The sequence below is a fragment of the Phasianus colchicus genome, chromosome 21 (assembly GCF_987193195.1).
Source record: "Phasianus colchicus chromosome 21, bPhaCol1.hap1.1, whole genome shotgun sequence".
Classification (NCBI taxonomy): domain Eukaryota; kingdom Metazoa; phylum Chordata; class Aves; order Galliformes; family Phasianidae; genus Phasianus; species Phasianus colchicus.
Window position 1 is genome coordinate 6,979,381 of NC_143456.1, and position 25,713 is coordinate 7,005,093.

Consider the following 25,713-nt stretch of genomic DNA (forward strand, 5'->3'; position numbering starts at 1 on the left):
GGTGTGTCTATCTGTCCATCCATAAGCCAGAAGTTATCTCTGCACTATAACTTGGTAAGTAGGATATCTGACAACAATCATAGCTTATAGGTCGTGCTCTTAATGCTTTTCACAATGTTCTTTCTTCCTGCTTTTTTTTTTTCCTGTTGTTATTTGTGTAGTGGCTATGCTAAGTCATGGCTTGAAGCAGTGATTGAGCACCTGGTGGGAGGGCAGGGCCAACCCAGGGGAGCTCAGGTGCAAGCAGTTCACCTGGGAGACCAGAAAGGGTGAAGCCAGGATCCGCCCCTTTCCAGACCTCATTTAAGGGCTGGCAATGGAGGTGAGGGCATCTTGTTGGAGATCCCTGCCTACTTGAGGCCTTTCAGAGGTAAGCAGCTCTTCTTCATTTTTGCATCTATGGCTGCTCCTGTTCCTGTACAGTATTCTAAGATGTTGGACTGGTGTCTTTTCTCCTCCAGATCACCTCAAATTATTTTATTTTCCAATAAACTTCTGATTCAGTGATCCTTCTAAAAACTTCTGTGGGGCTTTTGCAAATACAATTTTCATAGCACAGATCTTCTAAGTTGGTCATTTCCTGCTTCTTGGGAGACTTGAAATATCTTGTGTTAGGAAAGCACATGGTGTGATTCACTTCACTACAGCAGTTTGTAGTAGGAAGAACAGCTGAGTCATTTGTACTTTTGTAGCATAGTTTTGGTAAGTGCTGCCAAAACTTCTGGCCTCCTTTTTGACATGTCACAAAGCATATTTTTCAGAGTAGGACCAATTGGATTTTCTTTCCATCTTCTACCCTTTCTTTGTGATATTGGAAAAGAAATACAATGTTTGTTTTCCTTTTTCTGTTTCTCTTCAAAACCATCTTTCCTGTCGGTAGGAGCTCAATAGTAGAAACAGAGACAGTCTTTGTTTTCTTGATCTCAAGTCAAAATGTAGACAGAGTTTGAGTTCCTGGGAAGTTCTGTGTGTGCTGTCATCATCAGTCAGCTCTAGTATTTTCTCTAATATTTTGTTCAGCTGTCATCGTCAGTCAACTCCAGTATTTTCTCTGATATTTTGTTCAGCAAACTTGGTAATCTGAGTTAAAATGTCAGTACAATTAAATGCAAAACATGCCTGTTAAAGAGCTGAAGTGGAACGAGCTTTATACTTGCTTTAATTGGGTAGCTAGGCACTTACTCCAAGTGTAGATGATTTAAGTTTTGATATTCTGTCTAAACAAACGTCATGTTGGTTCTGCTGTTGGAATAGAATGAAAGCAGAGTATTTAACAGTAGATGGGGTTCAGAGAGCAAACAAAATACTCTGCTTTTTGTCAGAGACTCTGTGCTGATGTAGTAAATCGGACTGCTTTCTCTTGGCATTTTTATCTTTGCTCTAATAAAAAGGGATCTATTGTAGGCCAGCTTGAAACTCCCCATAAGAGAGAGGCACAAGAGACATCTACAGATGGATTATGATTATTAAATTTATTACAATAACAGTTTACAGTACAAGGCACATACTGATAACTTACAATCAGCTTGCAACACTTGTAACTAAACAGCTGCATAAATTAATACAGATGCATCCATGTACAAGTTGGAGGGAATGCCTAATTCTGTACAGCTAAAACTCCAGTTTAATTCCTGCTTGAAAGGAATGCTTTCCTACATTAGCAACTTCATTAACTCCTTTTTCAGTGGTCATTATAGAGTGGGGTGTACTGGTGTGGCAGATAAGCAGAACGTGAGCTGAGGAGAAGGGATTTCCTTGCCTCTAACACTTGGAATTGCAGTGCAGCCCATTTGGTATCTAATTAATTGAGCTTCAGACAAAAAAAATTATCAGAGATAACATGAACTTTTATAAGAAAAAGATCTAGAAAAGCTGAAACCAATATGCCATCTGAAACTGAACCACCTTGCTAATTCACTTTAATTAGAGTGAAAACACAGATGGTTTTTATCTTTGTGCTAGTTGGGAAGGGAGAACTTGTTATTTTACTTGAGGGCTTCCTTACCCTCTGTTCCCATACAGACCCTGCACTGGACTGTCCTGGTGAAAAGAGGCTGGAGATGTGGTGTCACTGTTGATCTTCAGTGCTGCCTATTTCTAACAATGCTTCTTGTCCTGTGGCTTTGCTATCTGCATTACTTTTTCTGTCTGTCTTCAGGTGATTTCAAAAACTTTCATCTCTTACAGTACATCTGGAGTCAGGGTGTGTTTATCTGGATTTTTTTCAGCTGAGAAATTCAAACTGAGAGAACCTGGGGCTTCTTGGCTGACTCAGTCCACTAGAAAAACATGGCATTTCTTGGGCAGCTCATCAGAATTTTGTGCTACCATCTCCCAGAGAGGCAGCGTGTGTGGCACTGTATGTAGTGTCTCAATACAGATGCCTCTTCTGCCATTTAAAATGCTATTACAAAGGAAGACCATGTTGGAAGTATTGCATACTAAGAAGCAGTGATTTTTAGCAGTTATCAATTACTCTGCAAATTATTCCAGTAGGAGTAACAGTTCAGTTTGTTTGCAAGAGCTCAAGGAGGAACTTTGGCTTTGATGCAGACAATGCTGATGTTTAATTCAACTAATTCTGCTGTACTATCACTGTTCTTAATAAAGGGCAGCAGAATGTCTGTTTGAAGAGACTTTTGCAAGTGGATGTGCAAAAACTGCTAAAAGTTGGAACTGTAAGATTATGTTTTAATGAGCCTAATAGGAAACAGCATCAACTCTGGCAAGAAATCAGTCAGTGAGATATATCTGCTGAAAATAAGCATGGAGGGAGAAAGATACATGGCAATAGTTGGGCACCAGTCTGAAGAACGGAGGTGTGTGGTATTTTCTCCTTTATTTCCCACACTTAATACTGAATACAGACATTGTTCATTTTACATTGACATTTCATGTGTGTTTTTTTTTTACTCATAACAGAAAAGTTTATTAAAAACAATCGGTAATTTTCTCTGATTGGCAGTTTGAAATCTTAGTGCATATCTAGATGAACTTTTCCTCACCATGAAGATGGTTTTGGAAGTAGTTTTCAGATAGCCAGGAGGGCTAACCTACAAAACTATTCTGTATGAGTAAGCATCCAGTAAGACAAATTTATTATGTTTTTCTGGTGGCAGTGCAAGAACATACTCCCTTTTAAAAAATAGTGCAGGAGGCCTTTGTTTGTAATTTGCACAGAACAGTTCTTGTTCCTTAGGGTTATTTCCTTGTTGGGATGGAGTGCTAAAGATAAGGGAACTCGGGTCAGTAGCAGTGGTGGAAGTGAGGTGAGTGCTTTCAGAAGGCAATCATTGAATCACCTCCCCTGCTTTCTTATGTGCTTTGTACTGATGTAAACTCTTCAGTGGGTTTCTCAGTGCCTGCTGCTATGTGTGCACGTATCATGTCATTAATTGTAGCAGTAAGTTTCCTAAGTAAACCATGAAATGCAGAAGAGGCTTTTATGCTCTATTTAATTCTACTTTTCTTAGACTTTTATAACCTATGTGGTAGAGTGGAAATGCACTGTCTTTACATAAATGATGACTACTCAGGTTTATCTAAATTCCCACGTAACTACAGCAAAACTGCTGTCCTCCAAGTGATTTGGCAGTGATGGTCAGTCTACAGAGCAGCTGTAGACTGCTGGAGGCATATGTACAGATATAATATGGCAAGGTTAGTACGTTCATGGAAGTTAGTTTGTATGTCATCACTGCTTCAAAATCTAATACAATCAGTTCTGACCAGAATCTCCTGATAAACTCAACTGCTTGTTAAAGAAAAAAAAAACCCTACTGTTATTCTTCAGGGTGAAAACCCAAATGTATTCCTATAAGAATAGGAGCTAGTAAATCTTGGCAGTAGGTTTGTGTAAACATACTTCTGTCAGCCAGCCAAAAGGGTTGCTCTAAACTTGAGGTCTGTACCAGGAAACAATAGAGAAAGCCACAGGCTCTGGCCAATCTTAGCTGTGGAACTGAAATTTAAAAGGTCAACAAAGAAAAGCAAATCTGTGAGAGTCCACTTCTTGACATCTGAACTCAAAGTAATTCATTATTGGTATAAAGTTTCCTTGGGTGTAAAAGCACGGTCTGTGAATACAAGGATTTTGTGAATATGTAGCTTAGCTGTGCTAGCAGCTTCAGTGCTTGTCAGATGACCCATGAAACCTTTTTGTTGCTTGACTATGAAGCCCACATTACAAAGACTGGTTTTGTAGTATTAAACAAGAAACAATAGAAACATACGATCTACAAATGAAATGAGGAGGATAATGTTCCCAAATGTGCGTGCTGATTTGTGCAGAGCTGTGTGTAGTGCTGCTTGAGATTGCTGCCTCTTTCTCTGACGACTCCACTACAAACCCAGGAGTTGGAGAACTTACTAATTAGTTTATAAAACCCTGTGTTACTTGAGTAATATATGGCTATTGGAAATATTTTTGTATTTTTCAATGTAGTTGAAGCAATTAGAACCTTAGAAGCAAATACAACATTGCCCAGTACGAACGATCACATTGAGGAAGATACAGGAGAACTGCCACAGACTTGAGATTCTAAACCTAATCCTACCGCTGCTGCTCATCCTGTTGAGAGGCTTCTGCAACAGCCCTGGTGCCCACACATGGAGCAGTGCTGTCTTCACACACACAGACATCCTCGTGTTTCCAGAATGAGTTGGTTCTCAGGTCAGTCTGGTTAGAAGTGCACGGCAGGTTTCACTGAATTGCTTGGATAGATGTGCTGGAGGCATCATGTTTCCAAATGTCTGTTGTCAGAACCTCCACAGAAAACTCATCCCGTTGTTATCTCAGCTGGAAACATAATTCCTTGGGTGGAAAGTTCGATTCTGTGCTTCCCCTCTCTCCCCAGAAACCAGGTTAGCTTACACTGCATTCATGCGGATGTCTCCAAAAGGAATTTCTGTGGCTGTTTCTGGAGTAATGCTTTTCAGAATACGCTGTTGGAAAGAGATCATTAGAAGTTCATTCATTTTATAGCTAATAAATAACATTTCAAAACCCTTTCCAACTGGTTGCAATAAAAGCACGACTGGTTTGAGTTACACTTCTTACTGCTTCTTACAGCTACAAGGCAAAAATGCTGCAGGGTTATGTTACTTTTGCACAGTGGTGCTATGGAAGTGCACACTTATTAATTGTTTGTAGGAGATCCAATCTGATTCCAAGGTTGACAGCTGTCATACTCATGCTTCAGGACTTTACTTGGGCACTCTGAGTTTGTTGAACACATTCTCTCAGAACTGGTATTTACAGGAACTTACAAGAAATACCAAAAATGGCATCACAAGCTACCATGGATTTATGGCAGAGAACCCTTATTAAGTGTGGGACAGAAAAAGAAACTTGTTCTTGTAAGCACACCCGAGGGACCCGATCTGTCGCTGGCTCACACGTGTGATTTCTGGGGAAAGCTTCCAGTTCAGCGGAGCATAAAAAGAAACACTTGATTCAATAAGTGGATGTGAATGTATCTCAGCCCCCTCAGCGAGACCTGGGAGATTTATAAATCACTCCAAATGGGTGAAAGACAATTAGCTGTTAGCAAGCTAGGAACAAACAGCCTGGGGCATCAAATCTTAGAAAAAAATGACACACAATACTTATAGAAATAATTTCCTTCCTAACAGACACAGAAGAGCCTACTGGATACCTCCTTCAGTGTCCCAGGTGTGATGATCAACCGATAAACCATGTAGATTGGGATACAGATGATGGAAGAGGTTCCTATGCAGTAGCCCACTACTGTGGTCCAGTAGGGATAGTTGTAATCAAAAAGCCGTAGCTCGGGGGGGTTGGACAGAAAGCTGCAAGTGACGAACTGGAAAGGAAACAAGAAAAGTTTCAACATGTTTTAATAGCACACGCTGTTCCTTCAGGGAACTCTCTGTGCCAGCATAGAACTAAACTTAAAAAAAAAAAAAAGAAATAAACCAAGAAAAACCAGAGCAGGGCTTGAGAAGGATTAAATGCGTACCGCTCCCAAAAAAAATCTCAGATGACATTAATATAGATTAAACTAAAAGCTTTTTGATATCAAGACTGAAGGAAATTTAGAATTGCTCAGGAACTCAAGGACATAACCCAAGCAGTAACTGAAAGCTGAGAAGCATGGTCTGACATTCCAGCTTTGAACACAGCATTGTATTTTGTCATTCATTTGAGTTCTACAACTATTGCAGTTGTGCACTCTGAAACGAGTGGGGGGAAAAGTAATCTGTGGTATAGCAATTAAGCAATTATATGGGAAGAGAAGGAATTTTTTTTCTCTAAGACACATCTTAATGATTCCCAGTTTGTTCCTGTTGTATGATTTCTTTCCTACCTCTGACTGTTTCAGAATGATGCATTAAGAAATGCTTCACTACAGTTTATCATTTATTCGTATCTGCTGTGAGCATTTCCTTGCCCTATAATCTGAGCATGGCTTTTATTTTTATGTATAATCAAAATAAATGAGTGGGTTTTTAAGGTTAGACAAACATTACATCTTCCATGTGTTTTACAGTGTGCCAGCTACACTGCTTGTATTTGTGTCCTTCTTATCAGTGAGCAACTTCCCTAAGGGTCTGGGTCCCTAAGGAATATTCTTAGAATAAAGCACTTCTTTGTAACTCCAGGGTTCCTTATCTTCAATGAAGTCACAGCACTGCAGGGTTTGTGCAAAGCATGCCTGCTTTTCAGTACTGCCATTAAGTCTTCCCCATGTACTCCCAGGAGGAAAACATCACATAATTAAGTCTTACTCAGAATTTGATTCATTTTCTTTATTCTGCTTTCCCTTCATGACTGTGAGATTTCTTGTGAAACAACAAATGCTTTGCAGCTGAATGCTACGTGAGTAATGTTGGTGACTGCTCTCAGAAGGATCTCTGAATTGTGCTTTTTTCCAGATTAGCATCAGAAGAGCAGGAGTACCACTGAAATTTCCATAGCAAAATAGCACGGTACCTTCTGGGCTTTCCTTACTTTAGTTTAACTTCTGCAGAAAACACAAATAGCTGTGCCTAGTAACCACAGCACCAGAGCTGTCTGCTTTATTTTACTGGTTCGGGATCACAAAGAGGACAGGAGTTTAAAAATCATTTCTGGGGCAACGCTTTTATTTATAACCTTTTTTTCCTTCTTTTTCTGTGGGTAATAAAATAAAAATCTGTTAGAGATGCATTGATCATTACAGCAGAGTTTAGAATTCACTCTGCAGGTCTTTAATCTGCATTCGGTGCTCATAAATTCCATCTTGACCTGCTCTGCTCCCGGTTAACTATCAAAGATAGCACAAACCCATTGGGGAGCAGGAAATGAACACTTGATGTTAAAACATTATCAATAGTACTGCTAAATCAAACATAGGGTCAGGATTTCCAATCTCAAATTATAGATTTACGATGGTTGTAATTAACTGCTGCAGACGCTACGTGGGATACACTGAAGTTGTCAGTCAGCAGTTACTGGGTCCCTGTGTTTACTTATCTTGGGTTTCCTCCCAGGCACTGTTTCATCACCATCTTTTATTTTCTGTGGCAAACGTAAAACAACAAAACAAAGTAATCTTTGTCCATGAGGGGGGAAGGAGTTATTCCAAACCCAGGCTTGTTTATCTAGCTGGTCTACCAAACCCCTTAGAATTGCGATTTAGTAACCAGACCTTGCAGCACTGTGTTGGATTTTTCACTAATTAAGCATTTTTGTTTTAACAAGAATTGTTACTAAAGAGCTTCCTAAGAGAATTTTGTAATTAAGCTTTGAGATGTCTAAGGAACCGCATCGTTCAATGGTAATTTTGTTGTACGGGGGGGGGAGAGGGGGAAAAAGATATGAAGAAAACTCACCAGCAGGAAGATGGGACTGATTGCCACCCAGCACACTCGCCAGTACCAGCCTGGGGTGAAGCCCAGCATTTCTTTCACATCATTGCAAAACTGGGTGATGCCTGTGGAGACAAATGAGAGGAGAGTGGGGACAGCAGAAAGGAGTCCTTCGCACAGAGATGTGTGCACAGCAAGGCAGCACAGGGCCCAGCCTGAGGTGCAGTTTGTGCCTTAACTACATGGAACCCTTAATAGTAATGAGGTCGTTCAGAACTTTCAGATGTTAGCCTGCTTCTCTCAGAGCCATCAATAGTTGTTCTTACAGATTTAGTTAATAGTAAGTTTGTGGGGAGGGGAAAAGAAAGAAAAGCAAATGTTTTCCTGAGACATCAGTGATGCTGTGTGTGCAGAAGCAGAGGAGCTGTGGCTCAGTGGGGCCCAGCAGCGATGCACGTACCGTAGAACCAGGCCACTGCCACCGCTTCCAGGAACACCACTGTTAGCACAGCTGGGCCTGTGGCGTATTCTTCAAACAGCTTCACCACGTATGCGCCTCCCTGCAAAGGACACGGTGCTGTCAGTGACCCAGAGATTCAGGGGTGGAAGCCCTGGGATGCTGTTTTTTTTTATTATTGCCTTCATCTTAAGCAGAACGTTCACAGACGTGTGAGTTCTGCTGCACTGTGACCTGTGCAGACCTTGGCTGTGCTGCTGTTGCTGTGCGTGGATGTAGTCCAGCAGTGGGGCTGCCATGCAGAAGAGCTAAAACTGAATCTCGTGGCTGTTTTCTCGTTGGATTTTAATGACCAATTGGGATCTGGTGCAGTGTGACAGCGTGCATGCATCCTGTGTCACCTTCCTCCAACTTGACTCATAGCCCCCAAACAGGAAACAAAGCGGGTGTTGCTTCGCTTTCTTACCACCTGGGATACCTAGAACCAGCTTAAGGAGGAAGAGTTTGTGTCTCACAGAGGAACTATGTCCACTTTTACAGTAAATGCTCTCAATGAGAAGGGGGTTGTGTGTAAATGAGCAATGAAGTGAAACACAACAGGAAACCTGTGTGCATTTTCCTTCTCCCTTCATCCTCATAATTCAGAATTTTGCTTGCTGTGAAAATGAAATCCCACGAGCCGTGAAGGGACGATGTGTGAGTGAGTGGTGGTGCTTTCCAGCCTGATTGGATGAGGAAGATTCAGGTCATTTGGCAGAAATTCCCAGAGAGTGGTTCAACAACAGTCAATTACAGCAATTTCTTGTGGATAATTTCTGGCTGCTCTTTTTTTTTTTTTTTAATACAGTATATATTTCTAACATTGGGAAAATGAAAGAAACAATCCATTATTTTTAAACATGGAGGTTGGGGGAGTGAGAAGCAAAGCACATACACTGCATCAAGGCACCCCTGCATGCTGACGTAGCAGCTGGAGCAGTGGCTGAGCCAGTTGGGATGTGCAGCAGTTATGCTGAATTGCAATAGAATTGTTTTGCAACACATTTCTTAGTGAGAGATAATGTTCACATTTAGAAATTCAATCTCACTTCTTGAATCTCTTTTAAAACAAAAATACGACCCTCTCCAAGATGTCATCTGCAGGAAACTGCCAGTGAGGAAAGCTGAGGACGGGGTGAAATACTTACAAATGTCAGGGTTGCTAATGACCCCAGAAAGCAAATGATGATCAGACCAAGGACAAAGAATTCCCTGCGCTTGCTCCAGACGTGTGGGAATTCATCCAGTACTCCAGTAATCACTCCCTCTAATCCTGCAAACTGAAAAGCATGCAATAATTAATGGAGAACAGAGGGCAGTTTTACCTGGAAGAGGAATTGTAAGCCATTGAAACACTGTGCTTTACTCTTCCTGTAGAGTTGGCACAATTCAGACTTTCTTCAGAATTTGTTTAGCTCTTTAAGCAGCGATTTAGTCTTCCATTTCAGTAGGAAGTGCCTATCATCCAGAGGAAGTGGCTCAGTAGGACCAACATTGTGCAATCACTGTGTTGAGCCTTCCTAGAAGGAGCTGATTCTCAGTCAGTAAAAGAGATTCACATGGCAGTTTTTAGGAGAGCTCTGTATTGCAGTGCTGCGAAGAAAGCTTCCTCCAGTTTCCACCATTTAAATAAAATTCGTGTGAAAGAGTATCAAATGGGAATTCATTCACTGCTTTGTGAGTTTACCAGTACAGGACAGACGGAGCCCATAAGGCTGCATACAGTACATGAATCACGTGCTTCAGCTGTGTTCCCAGGTCTGCTACTATTTATCACAGTGCAACTCTGACAGATCATTTAATCTTATTTAAGCCTCCATTTCTCTGTCATTGAAATTGGAGGAAGAGTTCCTATCTTACAGAAGGCACGAGGAGATGCCAGTCCTGCATTCAACCCTTTGGTGGCAGCCCTGTGTTTGTAATTCTGCTCCTCCTGGTGCTGGCTGGGGTAAGGAATACACCAAACATCATTCATCCATCTCTCTCAAGTATTGCCTACTCACCGTGCTGTCTAATCCCAGCGTGAGCAACATCAAGAAAAATATGATGGCAAAGAAAGTTGAGGCAGGCATGTTTGCAATGGCTTCGGCGTAGGTAATGAAGAGCAGACTGGGTCCTGGTGTTAGAGTGGAGAAACAGAGAGACCTGTTAGTGCTGCTGGGGGGAGGACAGGTTGTTCCATTTTCCTGCAGAAGGCTTCTCCCCCTATGTCCCAGTGTGCAGTTAGAACATATGCTGGCATTATGGAATAGTATTTAACTGCACTGTGCATTTATAACAGTGCCTTTATCATAACAGAAGACACTATCTATCCTGAATTACACACCAAATATTTGACAATCTTATCCACTCATTCAAGTTGTTAGGTCTCTCAGTGTAGAATACACAAGATACATTCTCTCAGAAGTCAAAAAGCCTACCCATGTCTTTGGCAACCTCCGACACATCTTCGTTCCTCATCTCAGCCATGTACCCCAGCACGGTGAAAATGACAAACCCGGACACGAAGCTGGTCAGGCAGTTCACAGTGCTGGTAACCAGGGCATCTCTGCAACAGAACACCCAGCTCACATCAGGGATCAGCATCTGCTGGGGAGGGCAGCGTGCTGCCAGGTGGGGGCAGTGGTTGAGCTGCACTCCTGCAGCAGTTTGGGGAATGCAGTGGAAGGAGCAAGGAGTGGATTTTGGAAAACAACGACAAAGCAACTTCTCATTGTTTTTCCTAAGGAAGAACTTCAGACAGGTTGTAACATAAGTCTGGCACAGGATTATATGTTGGGTTTGTGCTTGCAGAAATACCAGACTTCTAAAATGACAGGAATGGCTTTAGGAATATTAAAGAAAGAAGATGTTCTTTAATTTTATAAACAGTTGTTTGTTTGTATAAGGAAACAATTACAAACTGCCTTTCAGCTCAGGGATCTACAGTCACACTTTGGCTGACTGAGATTCAGCAACTCTCATCTGATTGTCAGGGAGCTGTGCCATTCTGTTGTGGCAGGTTTTACATCCTGGCCTCCTTGCCATCACTGGTAGAGATTACTTCTCTTTAAGGTAGGCACAACAGAGAACATGCTTGGGCTTGCAGTTTCTTTGTTCTGTTAAACTGCTGTCTGGTTTGCATGCACAAAGGTCTGACAATTCAGTGTCTTTCACTGGCACTATTTCCTTTTCATAAAAACCAGCACCTATGTAAAGCTGAATTTAATATATAAGATGAGGGAGAACTCACTGGTAGCAGTTGTTATGGAATTTGTTGTAGCTGGCATAAGCCAACAGGACCCCAAAACCTGGGCCAAGGGAGAAAAAAATCTGAGCTGCTGCATCCACCCAAACCTGAAAAATGATAAAAATCAAGAAAAAAAAGGTAATGAGACAGATAGGATGAGTTTGGCAGATTCACAATATTACTTAGCCATGCAAAGTTGAGTTTCACTTGTGTGCTTATGTTCTAGTCCTGGTCTAACAAACACTTTGGTGAGGAAGTATGTTGGAATGTGAGCTTTTTCTTGAGATTTGAGAAAGGTGTTAATATCTACTATAGTTTGGCTGTCTTTGCTGTTCTGGTTTTCACTGGTGATGCAATTAGGATTTATATCAAAAGAATTTACCACGGATAAAGAGCTGTTGCATTTCTTCACACGTTTTAAGTATCCATTCTGCCAGCATCGCAGATGATTTGCCTGTAATTGGGTTACCCCAGCTTCTGCAACGTATGGAGAGCTCTGCCCATGGTTTGCTGGTGGACTTGGCCCATCTTTCTCTGTGTGCTGTGCAGTAGCTCAGTGTTGGCTGTGTGTCCTCTGGGCTGAGATTGTTCCTAGGCATTTTGTAGTGCGGATGCAGCCGCAGTTCGAGGGACTCCATCCAGCTTTGTTGTAGCCATGATAGATGCAAGTGTGATGGTCTTGTTATGAAAAGCTTGTTGTACTTGAAGAATGGCTGCAGCCTTAATGAGTGGTGCTCCTAAAGTGCTAATATCAGCTCTTTTTCTGAAGGTGAAAGTCCTCATTTGTTTATCCTCTTTTGATTGAAACCTGGAGTTCATTACCACTCATTTCTAATACTCTGCCATCGTGTGAGGCCATCCTGTATCAGCCACAGACAGAACTCTGTCATCGTCCAGCACACACAGATTGTGATCTGCTGTCCTCACTTCAGATACATCCAATACAATATCAATGCCCTTTATTGCTTTTTCAGAAGATGTGGTCCCTTATTGAAGATGCTGCTTTATCAGAGACTGGTGTCTTTTCATTTCCTTTTCATTCAAAACTCTCCATATCAGCTGGGGAACAGCAGACTTGCAAACATTAGAATTTTTAATCTTTGTATTTGTAGTATTTATTGCTTTGGGGTTTTTCCATCACTCTCCCCACTAGAGACTTTCTTATACAGGGACCTCAGTGCAGCCTCCAGCTTGATGGACTACTTGTCATCCACAGAGTTCAGAGCTGAATCAGATAGTGGAATGGGTTGGCTTTTTTTTTTTTTTTTAATTAGCTCAGTCTTGTCCTCATCCTTCCTTTCTTTTCAAACCCTGGTGGGGTGTGCAGACCCAACTGATGCATTGCTTCTCCAGTGCACTTGCCCATGTCCACTCATCACCAAGTCATGCTTTAGTTGGCAGCTAAGGAGACCCTCCCTGGGCTTATCTGTCAGTGTGTCACAGGATGGAGACTTTAAATTTCAGCTCTGGTAACTATAGACACCATTGGGTGTGGGAAAGTCTGCCTGAGCATGTAATGATCCCCTCACCATCAAAACAACTGCAGCTCATCCAGATGGTAGAGTTCAGAGCTATTTGCCAAGGATTGTGCTGTTGTGTAGCAGCAATCACTGTAGCTTCTTGCACAGTGCTGGGCTGTTTGCTGTTTCACTGGTAGTTCAAGCTAAATTCACAATGAACTTAAATAGCAGATCAGAACCAGGAACCCCATCTAATCTTTTAAAAATATCTATATAGTTATGGAAAGAATAGGACGACTGTTTGAACGAGAGCATGATGTCCATGCTAAGGCATCTATTTAATCATACTCTATGTTGAAAGCACACACTGCAGTTTATACATGTGGTACACATGCTGAGAGGCTACAAGTGAGCCCCAACTATTTTGTAGTGTTCTTACCTCAGTGGCCAGGAGCTTCTGCCATTCAGGTTTCAGGTAGTAGAGGACACCTCTCCAGGCACCGGGCAGAGTTGCCCCTCTCACTAGCAGGATAAAAAGTATGACGTAAGGGAACGTGGCTGTCACCCACACCACCTGCCAGGGAGAACATTGAGACAGTGTTTGCCACGGGCACAAAATTAAGAGATGAGAAGAATTTATGATAACTTTCAAATGGTAACTCTTAGCGTTTATAACACCCTCATAGGAACTTCTCAAAAGTTCTGTAAACGGGCAGATTGCACATAAATATCCATGCTTTCTCTGTGTTCTCGTGCACAGAACTGTGGCATAACTTATTGTTACGTATTACTTGGGTAACAGTAGCAGTTATCTGCAGCAAGGGCTTCCCAAATAAATGAGGCTACAATCCCTGCCCTGAAGACAGTCTGGGATAACTGTCATGTTAATTGGCTCCTTTAGAACTTGTGCTAGGCTATACTGTACCAAGTGATTTGTCTTGCTTTTGCATTCACCTTGCCGGATGTTTTGACCCCTTTCCAGATGCTGAAGTATACAATGATGAAGATTAACAATAAACAGAGGGTCAATTGCCAGCTAATGCCCCCCAGGTCATCCAGCCCATTGGACCTATGCACCTGTAGAACTTGGCGGCTGAAAGAGGAAAGAAAAACACAGTGTCGATATTTTTGTAACAAATATGTTCAGTATGCTTTGAGCAGTCCCTTACTGTGGTCTGAGCATTACAAGTAGTCCTGAGGCCTTGATAATTAGACTTCAGAGTCATACCATTTTGGATTTTTTTCTTAACTTACAGGCCTTATATTAACAGTACACCAGTGATGATAAATGGTAAATATTGACAGTTGATAATGGCCAGACAATTGGGAACCTGCAGTCTAAAATACAGAGTACCCTCCCCCACACCCTAAGCTTACATCCCCCTACAGGTATTTAGTTACTTGAATAGTTTAGAAAAGAGTACCATTACTAAACACCTCTTCTCCCCTTCCAAAGAAAAGCTTGCTATGTGTTTCACCATTCTGTCTGATGTTACTGTCCTCACTTACATGCACTTACGTATAAAATTCTTCTGCAGGAGAGATGGAGTGCAGGGCCCAGCTGACGTTGTCCTTGCTGAAGTAGGCAGTGCAGTTGCCTGTGTTCCATGCATTATTGCAGCTGGTCCATGGCAGCTCCGTCGTGAAGGAGGACACGAGGTAGTAGAAGACCCATGCCATGATGGTGTTGTAGTAGGAGGCTACATAGAGGTCTATTACACAGATGGCAAAGCCAATGCCTAGCAGGTTAGGAAATAATGACATGAAGTGAGTGTCAGGCCACAAAAAGGAAGGAATTGGTTCTTCACATCACCCACAGTTAGTAACCATGAAGGCAGCTCTGCAGGAGGTACGTGTACCCTGTCATGTATCTACAACACTGGAATTTCTTACAGCTTCAGAAACTCATATTCTGATTGCAGAAGAACATTCTTAATCAAGACAGTATAGACAGTATAGGCTTAAATTGTTTTTTTTAGCTGCTCCTAAAATTTGGAATTTAGAAATTACCATCTGATACTCTTAGACCAGGATTCTGACACTGGGAGCAAGAATAACAAATGCATTGAACAAATTCTACTACATTATTTCTATTTCTGTAAGGAAATTCTTCTTTCCTGTTCTCAATTTTGCCCAGGATTCAGTAATTCTGTGCTTTTTTTTTTTTTTTCTTCAATTACATGGGTTGTTTTTTACTTTCTTCAAGCTTAATTCAGAGCAGCCTCTATCTAATCAATCAGAGAGTTGTGTGACATACATATGCATGGCAGCACACACACATCTACAGATGTACATAAAGCCTTATGAAAACTTTCTTTGTAAAGCCAAAATTGTGTGTAGAACTAGAATTACTTTGTTCTAGCCTTACTTTGCTCTGTTATTTTCAGATTTTTTTTTTTTTTTTTTTAGAAAATACATCTTTATCAGAAGATCTTACTCAAAAAGTTCCTTCTAATTTTCCATTTCCCTTCATTACCTTTGAATATAGGACATATTTTTCTCCAAATTGAAATACACCCATTCCTGTGGTACTGTCCTAATGCTAATTCCATATAGAAGAGAGGAATACCACCGAAGATGGCCATAATTGTGTAAGGAATGAGGAATGCTCCTGCAAGAGACAAAGCAGATCATTATAACTCTTCATAGGACTTCTCTTCCACTAGTTTATGGAGTGCTGAAACAATTCCTTTTGTTCCCCAGGGAAAATGCATATCCCCTCCCTAGCCAGTGTGCCATACTGAGTTACCACGGGATTTCTCACAACTAACTTCACAGCAGTGTGAATTAGAAGTGACACTCAGGCCAAACTTCTCATGTTTCTGTAACAAGTTTACGTGGGATTCACAAAGACTGTACTGCCTCTACAGTACGAGGTGAGATGAGATACAGACACAGTAATGAATTTCTCTGGTAGAACGCCTGAGTGCATCAGGGATGCAGAAGTCTTTTCTGTCCAGTCTCTCCTTGAGGAGATTTATATTTTGGCTGGGACGTCTGTGAGTCTCAGTCCCAGCTTTCCTGAGGAGTGTTTTGACAAGTTGGTTTATCTTATTTTAAATATTCCTTGGGACAGGGCTCGAATCTTTTTTCTCAGATTACTCTGCACCTAACCAGTGCCCAGCTCTATATCTTATTAGTATTTATCTTATTAGTATATTTAAGTTTTCCAGTCTGCTTTAAAAGTAATTAATTTTCTGCTACTGCTATGTCATGCATGATATTAAAATAAACTACTAAACTAATTCATTAGTAAGCAAGGAAGCTGAATGTTAAGGAACAGCTTACAGAACTGGCCACTGACCTCCTCCATTCTGATAGCATATGTAAGGAAATCTCCACACGTTTCCCAGATCCACTGCATATCCAATGACAGAGAGCAGAAAGTCAATTTTTTTACTCCAGGTCTCTCTGTCTTCCAACTCCATCAGCTGCTGCTGGCCCTCTGCTCCACACGTGGTGGACGTGGTGGTGGTGGTGGTTGTGGCTGCTGGGTTGGTGCACTGTGCATCCTCCACTTCTCCCATCCCATTGCAAGGCACGGAGCTCTGAACTCCCGAATAGCCATTTGAGATCTGAGCTGCCTCCTCCTTATTTCCCTGGCCAGGATGGATTTTATTCCCATCCTCCATGAGCCGTAGGGCAGATTTAGGGTTCCTGATCAGCAGTCCGTTCTCTTTACAATCTTCTCCTTCATTACAATCTGAGATATCTTTCTTGGAAGTCAGCGGCTGAGTCTCATTGCTTGTTGCCTTTTTTTCCATTTTTCCAAGATTTCTCCTGCCCAGTTGCAGTAGGCAGCAGCACACAGTCCCCCTTCAGCTTATTTTCCCACGCTTTTATTTCCAGTGTATTCCCAGTGCTCTCAGAATTTCCCTTCCATATTTAAATCCATCAGACTGAAGGCACGAACACCATCTAAGAAATGAGACACATTACAGAATACTCTGTTACAGAGCTTATTGATGCTGGTAGCGTTCATGTTACAATTTGGGCAGTTCCTGTGATTAAAATACTTTTGGAGATAGTTAACCATTACTGCATGAAATACAAATTATTTAGCAGATAATCCATTCAGAAGTGAACCAGCGAAACTCTAAGCTGCGTGCAGAGAAAGGAAGGAAGCAGTATTAAGAAACAAGAAATAATTAAACAAATACTTCAATAACAACAGGTGTGCAAATTACATTCCATGATCATCTTCCTTCAGAAATCCCACATCCCTGCCATGTTTAGCAGCAGATCTGGAAAGCTTAAATGAAAGTTTAGAAAGTTCCATCAACGCTAATCACGAGAAAAAGAAAAGAAGAATAGAAGATTTCAGTTAGGTTGGTTAGACTCAGAAGGAACTAGCATCTAGGTCTGCTTAGGACAAAGCTAGACCCCATGCTGCATAACTCCCTAGGGAAATAAAGCCATATTTCACACTGTCTGGATTCCAGCTCTGGAAGGGCAGTGGGCACCGCTCCTACAGCAAATCCCAGCCTTGGCTTTACCTGCTCTCTTCTTACGGGCTGGAAGAGTAATCCAGAGGAAAGAAAACAATCCAAAATTAAAAAAATAATAAGGAAAGAAAGAAAGCAATTAATTGGTCCTTGAGAATAAAAAAGAGCTGCAAAAAAAACTGTGGTTCTCTGGGTCATGTTCTTTTTTCTGCTGGTTTGTTCAGGTGCTGTAAGTCCTCAGTCAATGAAACATGCAAACAGATCCTTTGTGCTGCGAGTGCCCTGGGGCATCAACCCAGCTTTATGGCTTGCAAAGCATTACTCCATCTACATGATGCCCCCACATAGTAAACGATGATAATTACATCTCATTCTTCCTTTTCAAAGCATTTTTCACCGCAGTAAATATGATTGCAACATCCCGTGCGGAAGAATAAGCATTATTTCACTTTCGACTCTTGGAAAAACCAAAGCAGGGTGGGAATATTATTTGCTCATTGCTGGAATTTGCTCACTGCCAGAGCTATTAAAACACAGGTTTTTCCCAGCCTTTAGTCTTGTGCAGAGATTGTTTGCTAAGCCTCTTCGCAAGCAAGCAAGCAGAAAGGAAAGGAAAGTTATCGAGCTGGAGAGCAAGCAGGATGACCTCCAGGGATGTTTTTATTACTTCAGAAATCTCTGGGTTGCTCACACTTACTTTCTGTGCTTACCCAGATAATGTTGTTTTCACCTTATAGCAAGCAACGAATCATGAATGTTGGATTATTACCACGGCAGTACTTTGCTATTAGTTAATCATCACAAAGACTGAAACATCTTCAGAGCACCCCAGAAAAATACGTGTCAGAGAACAGCAACGTCTGTTTTACCTGCAGGACTATGAAAACTGAGTGTCTTTGCAGTCCAAAACCTTCCCAGTGTCCCAAAAGAGCCTGTGTAGATAGAACTGTTCTACCACCACTGGTAGCAACAGAAAAATCCTAGGAAAGGACACACCCAACCCTTCTCTCCCTCGTGTATGGCATGTTAAGAGTAAGGAATATGGAAAAGTAACCTGAGCCCTTCTGGACTTTATACCTCTTACTCATAAGTGGGAAAACAGTAAAGGATGTTGATTTAACTGCATTATCTGTGAGACTGAATTTTCCATACCATTTACTGTATTCACAAAACATTTTCTTTCAATGCATAAATACTTTCTGGCACGTCCTGAGGGGAGTTTGTTGAATGTCGTGTTGGTTTCCTGGATCTGTGACAATCAAGATTGTTGTCTTATCCAAACCTAAGCTCCTTCTGCAGACCACAGGAAAGAAATATCACATCACTTGACATGTTTTTGTGAAATTTTCAGTAGTTTGAACCTCAGCTATGCATCGTGACTGGTGAACTTCGAGGGGCTTCTGCTGGAATTTGAACTATTCCTTTTTGAGAGTAAATTCCAGCTCACCATCAACCATGGGAAATCTTTGGAGTGAGGCTCCAGAGCTGTGCAGTAGTGCTCTCAGAGCTGGCACGTGGAAACAGAACCGTAAGATTTCATTACCCTTTAAAAAAGAACCAACAACAAACAGCAGGGAATGTATGCTGCTACAGAGAGTGGTGGCAGTGGCAAAAGTAGAGTTCTTGGAGTTGAGAAGTATGCTAGGATTAGTAGGGAAACAGGAAAATTATGCTAACAAGGAAGGACTTTGCCCACTTTTGCCCCTCATGCACCCATCTCTCTGCTGCTACAGGACCCGTAGGACACACTACTGTAGTGAATAATGAAAGGAATAACAGTTTATTACCTATTTTTTATCTGAGCTGTTGCAAAGGTTGCTCTGACATAAATACCTACTGCCTTCTTATCACCAACATAATTAGTGCAGAAGGAAAAAAAACAGGAAAACCGCACACAGCCAGAATCATGGAACCACAGAACCATGAAGGCTGGAAGAACCTCTCAGATTCTCAATTTCAACCCATCCCCACTGTGTCCACTGACCACAGCCCTCAGTGCCAAATCCCCATGGGCCTTGAACACCTTCAGGGACTCCCCCACTTCCCTGGGCAGCCTGTGCCACTGCATCAGCTCTCTTTGGAGAAGAAATCATTCCTAATATCCCACATGCACTGCCTGGAGCAGCCCTGAGAAACACTTACACATGCTGCAACCACACTGGGCTAAACTGGGCAGTGAGGCTATGTGCTTCATGGAGCTCGACTCAAGCCACCAACGCAGTTCACATAAACCAATTATTACATGATAATTTTTAGTTACTCCCACTCAGAGCTAGATTTAAGCCAACAGTAGATGCCCAAAGCCAACTCCTCTGCTTCTCCCAAAGCAATCCCAGAGGAGCACCCCTGTGCTGGGGTCCGGATCCTTGCTGAGTGGGGAGCCACAGAGCTGGGCATTGCTTTGGGTATTCTTGAGGCACGCAGTGACCTCTCGTGGCAATGTGGGAATCCCTGTCGTGCTCTGCCGTGCAGTAAAACAAATCTTCCAGCACATTAATACAAAATTATTTCCCAGTACTCTGTATTTTTAAAGGAGAAAACTAACTCTTGATGGGCCTTTTTGAAATCAGCACTCGGTGGTGTACAGCCTCCACCTGGCTTACAGCTGCATTCCTACAGGAAAACCCCGTTATTGCCATACTGCTGCCTTCCTCCTGTCCACTTACACCTGCAAAGAGTTAAACTACATGACGAAACATTAATCTGTACTGCTGGCAAACAGCATCAAGTCTGAGATGATTTCTGTTAACTTGAGCTAAGCTTTACTTCCATCACAGAATAAATCAGACTGTTAATTACGTGGCTGCATGACTGCACACTGCACCGTGCAAAGAAGATGCAGCTCACACAGGCAGAGGGATGTAAATGGAAAGATCCAAGGCACTGTTCTATCCATTGACCTCAGCTATTCCCAAGACGGTTTAATACGGGTTAGATGTGAAAGTAAGGCTTGAAAAATGGCAGTACTGGGGAAATATCAACTTGGACTGGGAGTTTTATGTCACACTCTTGTCCACGTCTCAGCCTGAAGTTAAGGAGTCAGCAGGAAAGAGAGGATTTACCTGTAGGAATTTGTTGAGAAGGGAGACACTGTGTGGTAGTGTGAATAGTGCCCAACTGCCAGCTGTCATTTAAGGAGCAGAGAGGGGAGGAAAACGCATTTTGTGGCTCAGGAGTGTCTGTAAGCAGTGCAAGGAAACAGATAAGCACAGAGGGAGCGATAATCCATTTGCATTCTTCCTCAAATTATTTATATCAACTCATAGGAAGAGTTGAGCAAATATCAGCAAAGAAATAGAGCAGCACTCTATAACGCTGCTCTGCACAGTGACCTGCTCTGCACTGCAGCTGAAAGGCCGTCTGCATGCCAGAAGGCACACTGTTATGGTTGTCATGCTTTTGCCTAAAGGAAGCGAGGAGGAATCAGGCACCAGCTTCCAGATGGATGCTTTGTAATGGATCTCTCTGAGCTGCAGCCCCTAACCCTAACCCTAATCGGGGAGATGCTTGTCCTGCAGACGGCTGCACTGCACTGCATTGGTGCTAAGGACATAAACTGACAGCCAGCAGAGCTGCAGGAACACAGCTGTGGAGCAGAGTTAACACATCAGCATCGGATGGGACGCAGTAAGCACTTCATTAGGCTTCTAATGTTGTCCCTAATGAAAACTCAGCAGTTCATCTTTCCTTCCAGAGAAGCAGGAAGGGGACTAAATACGCAGTGTGCGTGGGAATAATTTGGGGCTTTTATTAAATTTCCAGTTTGGAGGCAGCATTTGCTGGTTTGTGTAACAGTCTGAAATTCACCACCCCCTGTTCCATTACAACACGACCACAGCACTTGCCAAACTCACAGTGTACTCTCCAAGAAAACTGCGCTCCATCACCACCCATCAGAAGCACCAGAAGATAAGAGCTCCCCATTAAAACACCCGACAGCTTCAAAAAATGCCACAAGCAATTCTCCAAAGAACCCAAATCCCATAAATGCACTGTCCTCCCCTCCCCAGGCTTCCTAACACACCAAGACATGCCTTCCTCCAGGCGTTATGCATTCAGTTACGCTGCATTCCTCACCCAACTTCTGTGTCACAGCGCAGACAAACCCAGCGAGCCAGCAGCTTTCAGCAGTAAACTTGATTGACTGTGCATACATTCACAGCACACACACCTCAGATCCATCACTCGCAATAAATCTGTCCCATCGAGTCAGATAATTTGCTACACTGGAACAGTTTATCTTTTAAAGCATAATTTCATGTAGTTGCTAAAGCGTCCTTTATTCTTCTGAAATAACAGCTTGCAAGGAATTTTTTTTATTATTTTCTTTCTGCTTCAGATCTGCTGCTTTTCTGTATTTTTTTTTATACAGAATATGTATAAAGCTATACTTTATAGCTTTTTTATTTTTATTTTTTTCAGTTGTTCTATAAATCCTGCTTTAGTAATGCACTGATGTGGCGGCCGAACCTCAGATTCCAGACTGGCACAGCACAGTGCTACAGGTGTCCCATTCCCCACAGCCCTGAGTGCAGACAAGTGCCTGCACAGGATGGGGGCACATTGCAGAAAAGCAAGAAAAGACACGAGCAGTGTAAAAGCCAAAGCAAACTTTCACCCCACATCCACACTCCATAGCTTTGCTTTACGCAAAGCTTTGTCTCTTGTTCTTTTTGACTCTGCTTTAGGAGCTACTCCAAGACTTAAAAGTTAAAGATGGAACAATGAACACACACACATATATATATGCTAACCAACAGGCTGCTGTTAGTATTTCAGACTTTAGAGACAGAGTTAAAAGAGGCAACAAGAAGTCCAAGTTAACAACACTCGTGTGCAGGACGGCTGCTCAGACACCTCCTAACAGCCTGCCTGGATTCCAGAAGGCATCTCACACCAGAAGCACCGATCCTTCCCTTACCTGTCCTTCACCCAGGTGTGCAGTGCTTTCCTCTCAGCTCTCCTTCACCCACATCTGCTGCAGATCCCAGCACGCAGCCTGTGTGCAGCGCAGCACCTCGGGGAGCTTTTTGTACACCAGTCCCCCTCACATGGTCTGATTTGCAGATAATCTGCTGCCAAAGAGCTCTTTAAGAATTTTTGCGTCACTTTAGTGAAATAAACTTTATGTTTCACCAGGGCTGCAGCTCGGTTTTCCTCCTAGAGGTGGGTGGCTCCACTTGAGCTGCTGGAAGGAACGTGATCCAATGGAGGCAGAGGGCGAGGGGAGCGGCTCAGCGGTGCTGTGACAGCTGGAACAGGGAGCACACATGGGGCCAGGTGCTGCTTGCAGGTGGAGAAAGAAAGGACAGAGATGTCTATCATCACGTTAAGAGAGCTCGGAAGGAATGTAATTGCCACGCATTGATATCATTTTAACGAGGAGATGGTAAGAAGTTCAGTTTGAGCACAAACCCTTTAGGAAGTGTTGTGGTGCATCCACGCCGGGCTGCCGCTCACCCCACCACCAAACCCACCCCACTAAAGCGGCATTTCTTCCCTTCTCAACTTTACATTTTGTTTCTAAAGGGCCGTGGATCGCAGGTCAACGAAACAGCGCTGTAGTTTGGTGTGACAAAGAAAGGGGGAGAAGCAGAGCGGGGACGAGGAAGAAGAGTTAACAGTACAGCGGCAGCGCGGTGCTGCGAGCGGCTGCCAGCTTGAGAGACTCGTTCCAAACAATTACGTGGGGGGAAAAAAACACAAAACTGTTAAAAATGAAAAGCGCAGGGTTATAATTAGCGCGTTCCTCGTTCGGGTCCCCTCTCCATAGCAGCACTGTGTCACTGGCACCATCTCAAGGATGGCTCCGGTACTGCGATTACAAACGTATCAAAACAGTTCGTTATTTTCCATTAATTCTTGTGGCAGTGCATCAAAAACGTTTCGTCAATTAACATTGTTGCCTTAGCTATTTGCTGTTCTCACATAGTGCTAGGGAGCTCATTTGTTGCACCATACTCCCCTGCTGTGCTCCTTCCAATGCAAACACTTTTGGTGGTGGTAAACTCTGCTGAGCTGCAGAGCAAATCAGTGTCCTCACCTGCAATCATCCACGATCCTCTCTGTCCCGTCCTGCTGAGCACAAAGACCATCACATCTTACCCACCAAACCCCTCTAAAGGTCACAGCACAGTGCTGTAGTGCAGGACCACAGTGCTGTGCCCCAGGAGGGATGGGATGAGGGCTCTGTGCCTTTTCATACAGATTTCCATCTCACTCTGCTGGGAGACTGCAACACATGTTCACCTGTTATCTCGTCTTCCCTCCTGCAGGAAACACCACCTCTGTGCAAAACTGCATCTTCCTAAAGTCTTAGTGCTGTAACTTTGAGGCTTCTGCATCTCCTTCTCCCACTCAGGGAACATTGAGCACAGCTGCGTAACGTCCAGCAGGCAGCTGCTCCGCTTTCATCTGCTCTTAGCAGTGGCACCCAGTGTGAGTGTTCAACCATTTTTTGTGGGATATACGAAGCTGTAATGTGAAAAACAGCATGTTAAGAGCACAGAACCACCTTTCATGACTTATGCTGGCCGTTCAGTTCCTTCTTTTTTTATTAATGTCTTCTGCAGCAGTGTCTGTTTGTTGTTCTTTAATTTCTTGCCAGAAGCCTGGAGCCTTCGGGGCATAATGCAAGTAACAGACCTCAGACTTCAGCTGACCCATCACCATTATGAAACATACTTATCCCACGTGACATTCTTTTAGGTGCTGCACTGAATTTCAGGGAATCTTTGCAAAATCCTGTGGTTTAGGATAGGTACAGATGATCAAAAGCATTAAATTGGACCTCACGCATGATATAACTTCAAATTCTTCTACAGCACTCCCCAGGTAAAGCAGCAGTAATTCCAGCCACCAGTATAGCAGCAGAGGAATGGGAATCATCAGCAAAGTGACCTAACAACAGCAATACCAGCTGCACCAAGAGATTAACACCAGCTCTGTGAGCATGTCTCTGCTTCACCGCCAATAAGAGGATAGGAGCAATTCACAAATAACACGAAACAAATCCTAAATTATTTACTTTGCTATCTTTTGCTCAGTTAGGAGCCAGATCGCATTTAGAAGCTATTACATTTGGCTTTGGGATAAAAGAAATTCTGATTGTCCTTCCTTGCTGATTTCTAAGCGAACATGCTGGGATGTCCACCTGGCAGCTGGGGAGCCTGGGGGGTGTTCTGTTGGCATCAGAACTGTGCTGAGAGAATTCAGAAAGGGAAATCTGATGCCACGAATCTACACACCAACACCGTACGCAGCCTCTCCCCTGGCCACTGCCTTTTCTGAATTAGCAGTGTGTTATTTTCCTACTCCTGACTGAAGCTACTCTAGCTGACTTTCATAACATCCGTCAATATTTTCCAAGTGTCATAGGAACTGCCTTTGAATTGCCACTGCATGGTTTTATTGGCAGAAATGGGAGGAGGAAATTATCTGCTAGCTGCCCAGCTTCCACCAAACTCCAAAGGTCTTCTTAGGAGCATGCAAAGGATATAAACCAACCAAACTGAACCGAAACAGAGGTGAAGAATTGCTTCTTGTTTCTCACTCTAAGTTAACCTTTTTGCCAGGCAGCAAAACAGAACATCTTAGCTTGCATTATGCCTTAAACTACAGACAGTCATGATCAGCAGCCTTAAAGCCAATTGTTCAGCTGCCCTTGGAGTTCTCAAGACAGAAACTCTGCTCTTTGACATACGTATTTCCCTTCTTACTCCCCCTTACAGAGATCTTATAAAACAGCCAGACATGAATGCAAAACTGCTTCTGCCAGATTGGCTTTGTTTCCTATTATGTGTTTTAGGCATGTGGATTTTCTGTGCTTATTTGAAGGAAAGGAAAAAAAAAAAGTACTATTGTATAAGCTGTACTGGGAAATATCTGGGTAAGGACTCCAGAGATAAGCACACACTGGACAATATCTTTAAATACTAAAATTAACAGCAAAATTGGCTTGGAAACAAGTCTTAATTTGTCAAGCTCTATCACCGCCATCAGAGCTGCCACAGGCAGCAGAAGTTCACCAGCTGAACTCTGGAGAACAAATTAGCTCTCCTTGGTGGCTACAGTAGTAGGTAGGTGGTGTAAAGGAAGAAGTAGTGTCACATCACAATCTGATTTTGAAAGACCAAAATACTGACCTTTCCACAGGAAAAAAAAAGCCCCCAAACCAACAGGCGTTACTCATAAGGAAAACATTGCACGTAACACAGCTTCCCAAGAGGTTTGGCTTTGTTTCAGAGCCACCAGGGTTCAGCATGGAGCACA

At 42.7% G+C, this 25,713-nt stretch overlaps 1 protein-coding gene across 1 annotated transcript; it reads right to left on the reverse strand.

The window, feature by feature from the left end:
• Nucleotides 1-352: 352 nt before the first annotated feature.
• SLC6A4 (solute carrier family 6 member 4) lies at nucleotides 353-24,062 on the reverse strand. Its single transcript, XM_090122329.1, has 15 exons — nucleotides 23,486-24,062; nucleotides 22,364-22,725; nucleotides 16,302-16,915; nucleotides 15,474-15,608; nucleotides 14,517-14,736; nucleotides 13,952-14,090; nucleotides 13,437-13,571; nucleotides 11,541-11,644; nucleotides 10,729-10,856; nucleotides 10,312-10,424; nucleotides 9,457-9,588; nucleotides 8,273-8,372; nucleotides 7,837-7,937; nucleotides 5,658-5,825; nucleotides 353-4,944 (listed from the first exon to the last, which is right to left on the reverse strand). The coding sequence occupies exons 3-15, from the start codon at nucleotides 16,759-16,761 to the stop codon at nucleotides 4,870-4,872; spliced, it is 2,010 nt and encodes a 669-aa protein (XP_089978455.1). The 5' UTR covers nucleotides 16,762-16,915; nucleotides 22,364-22,725; nucleotides 23,486-24,062; the 3' UTR covers nucleotides 353-4,869.
• Nucleotides 24,063-25,713: the final 1,651 nt, after the last annotated feature.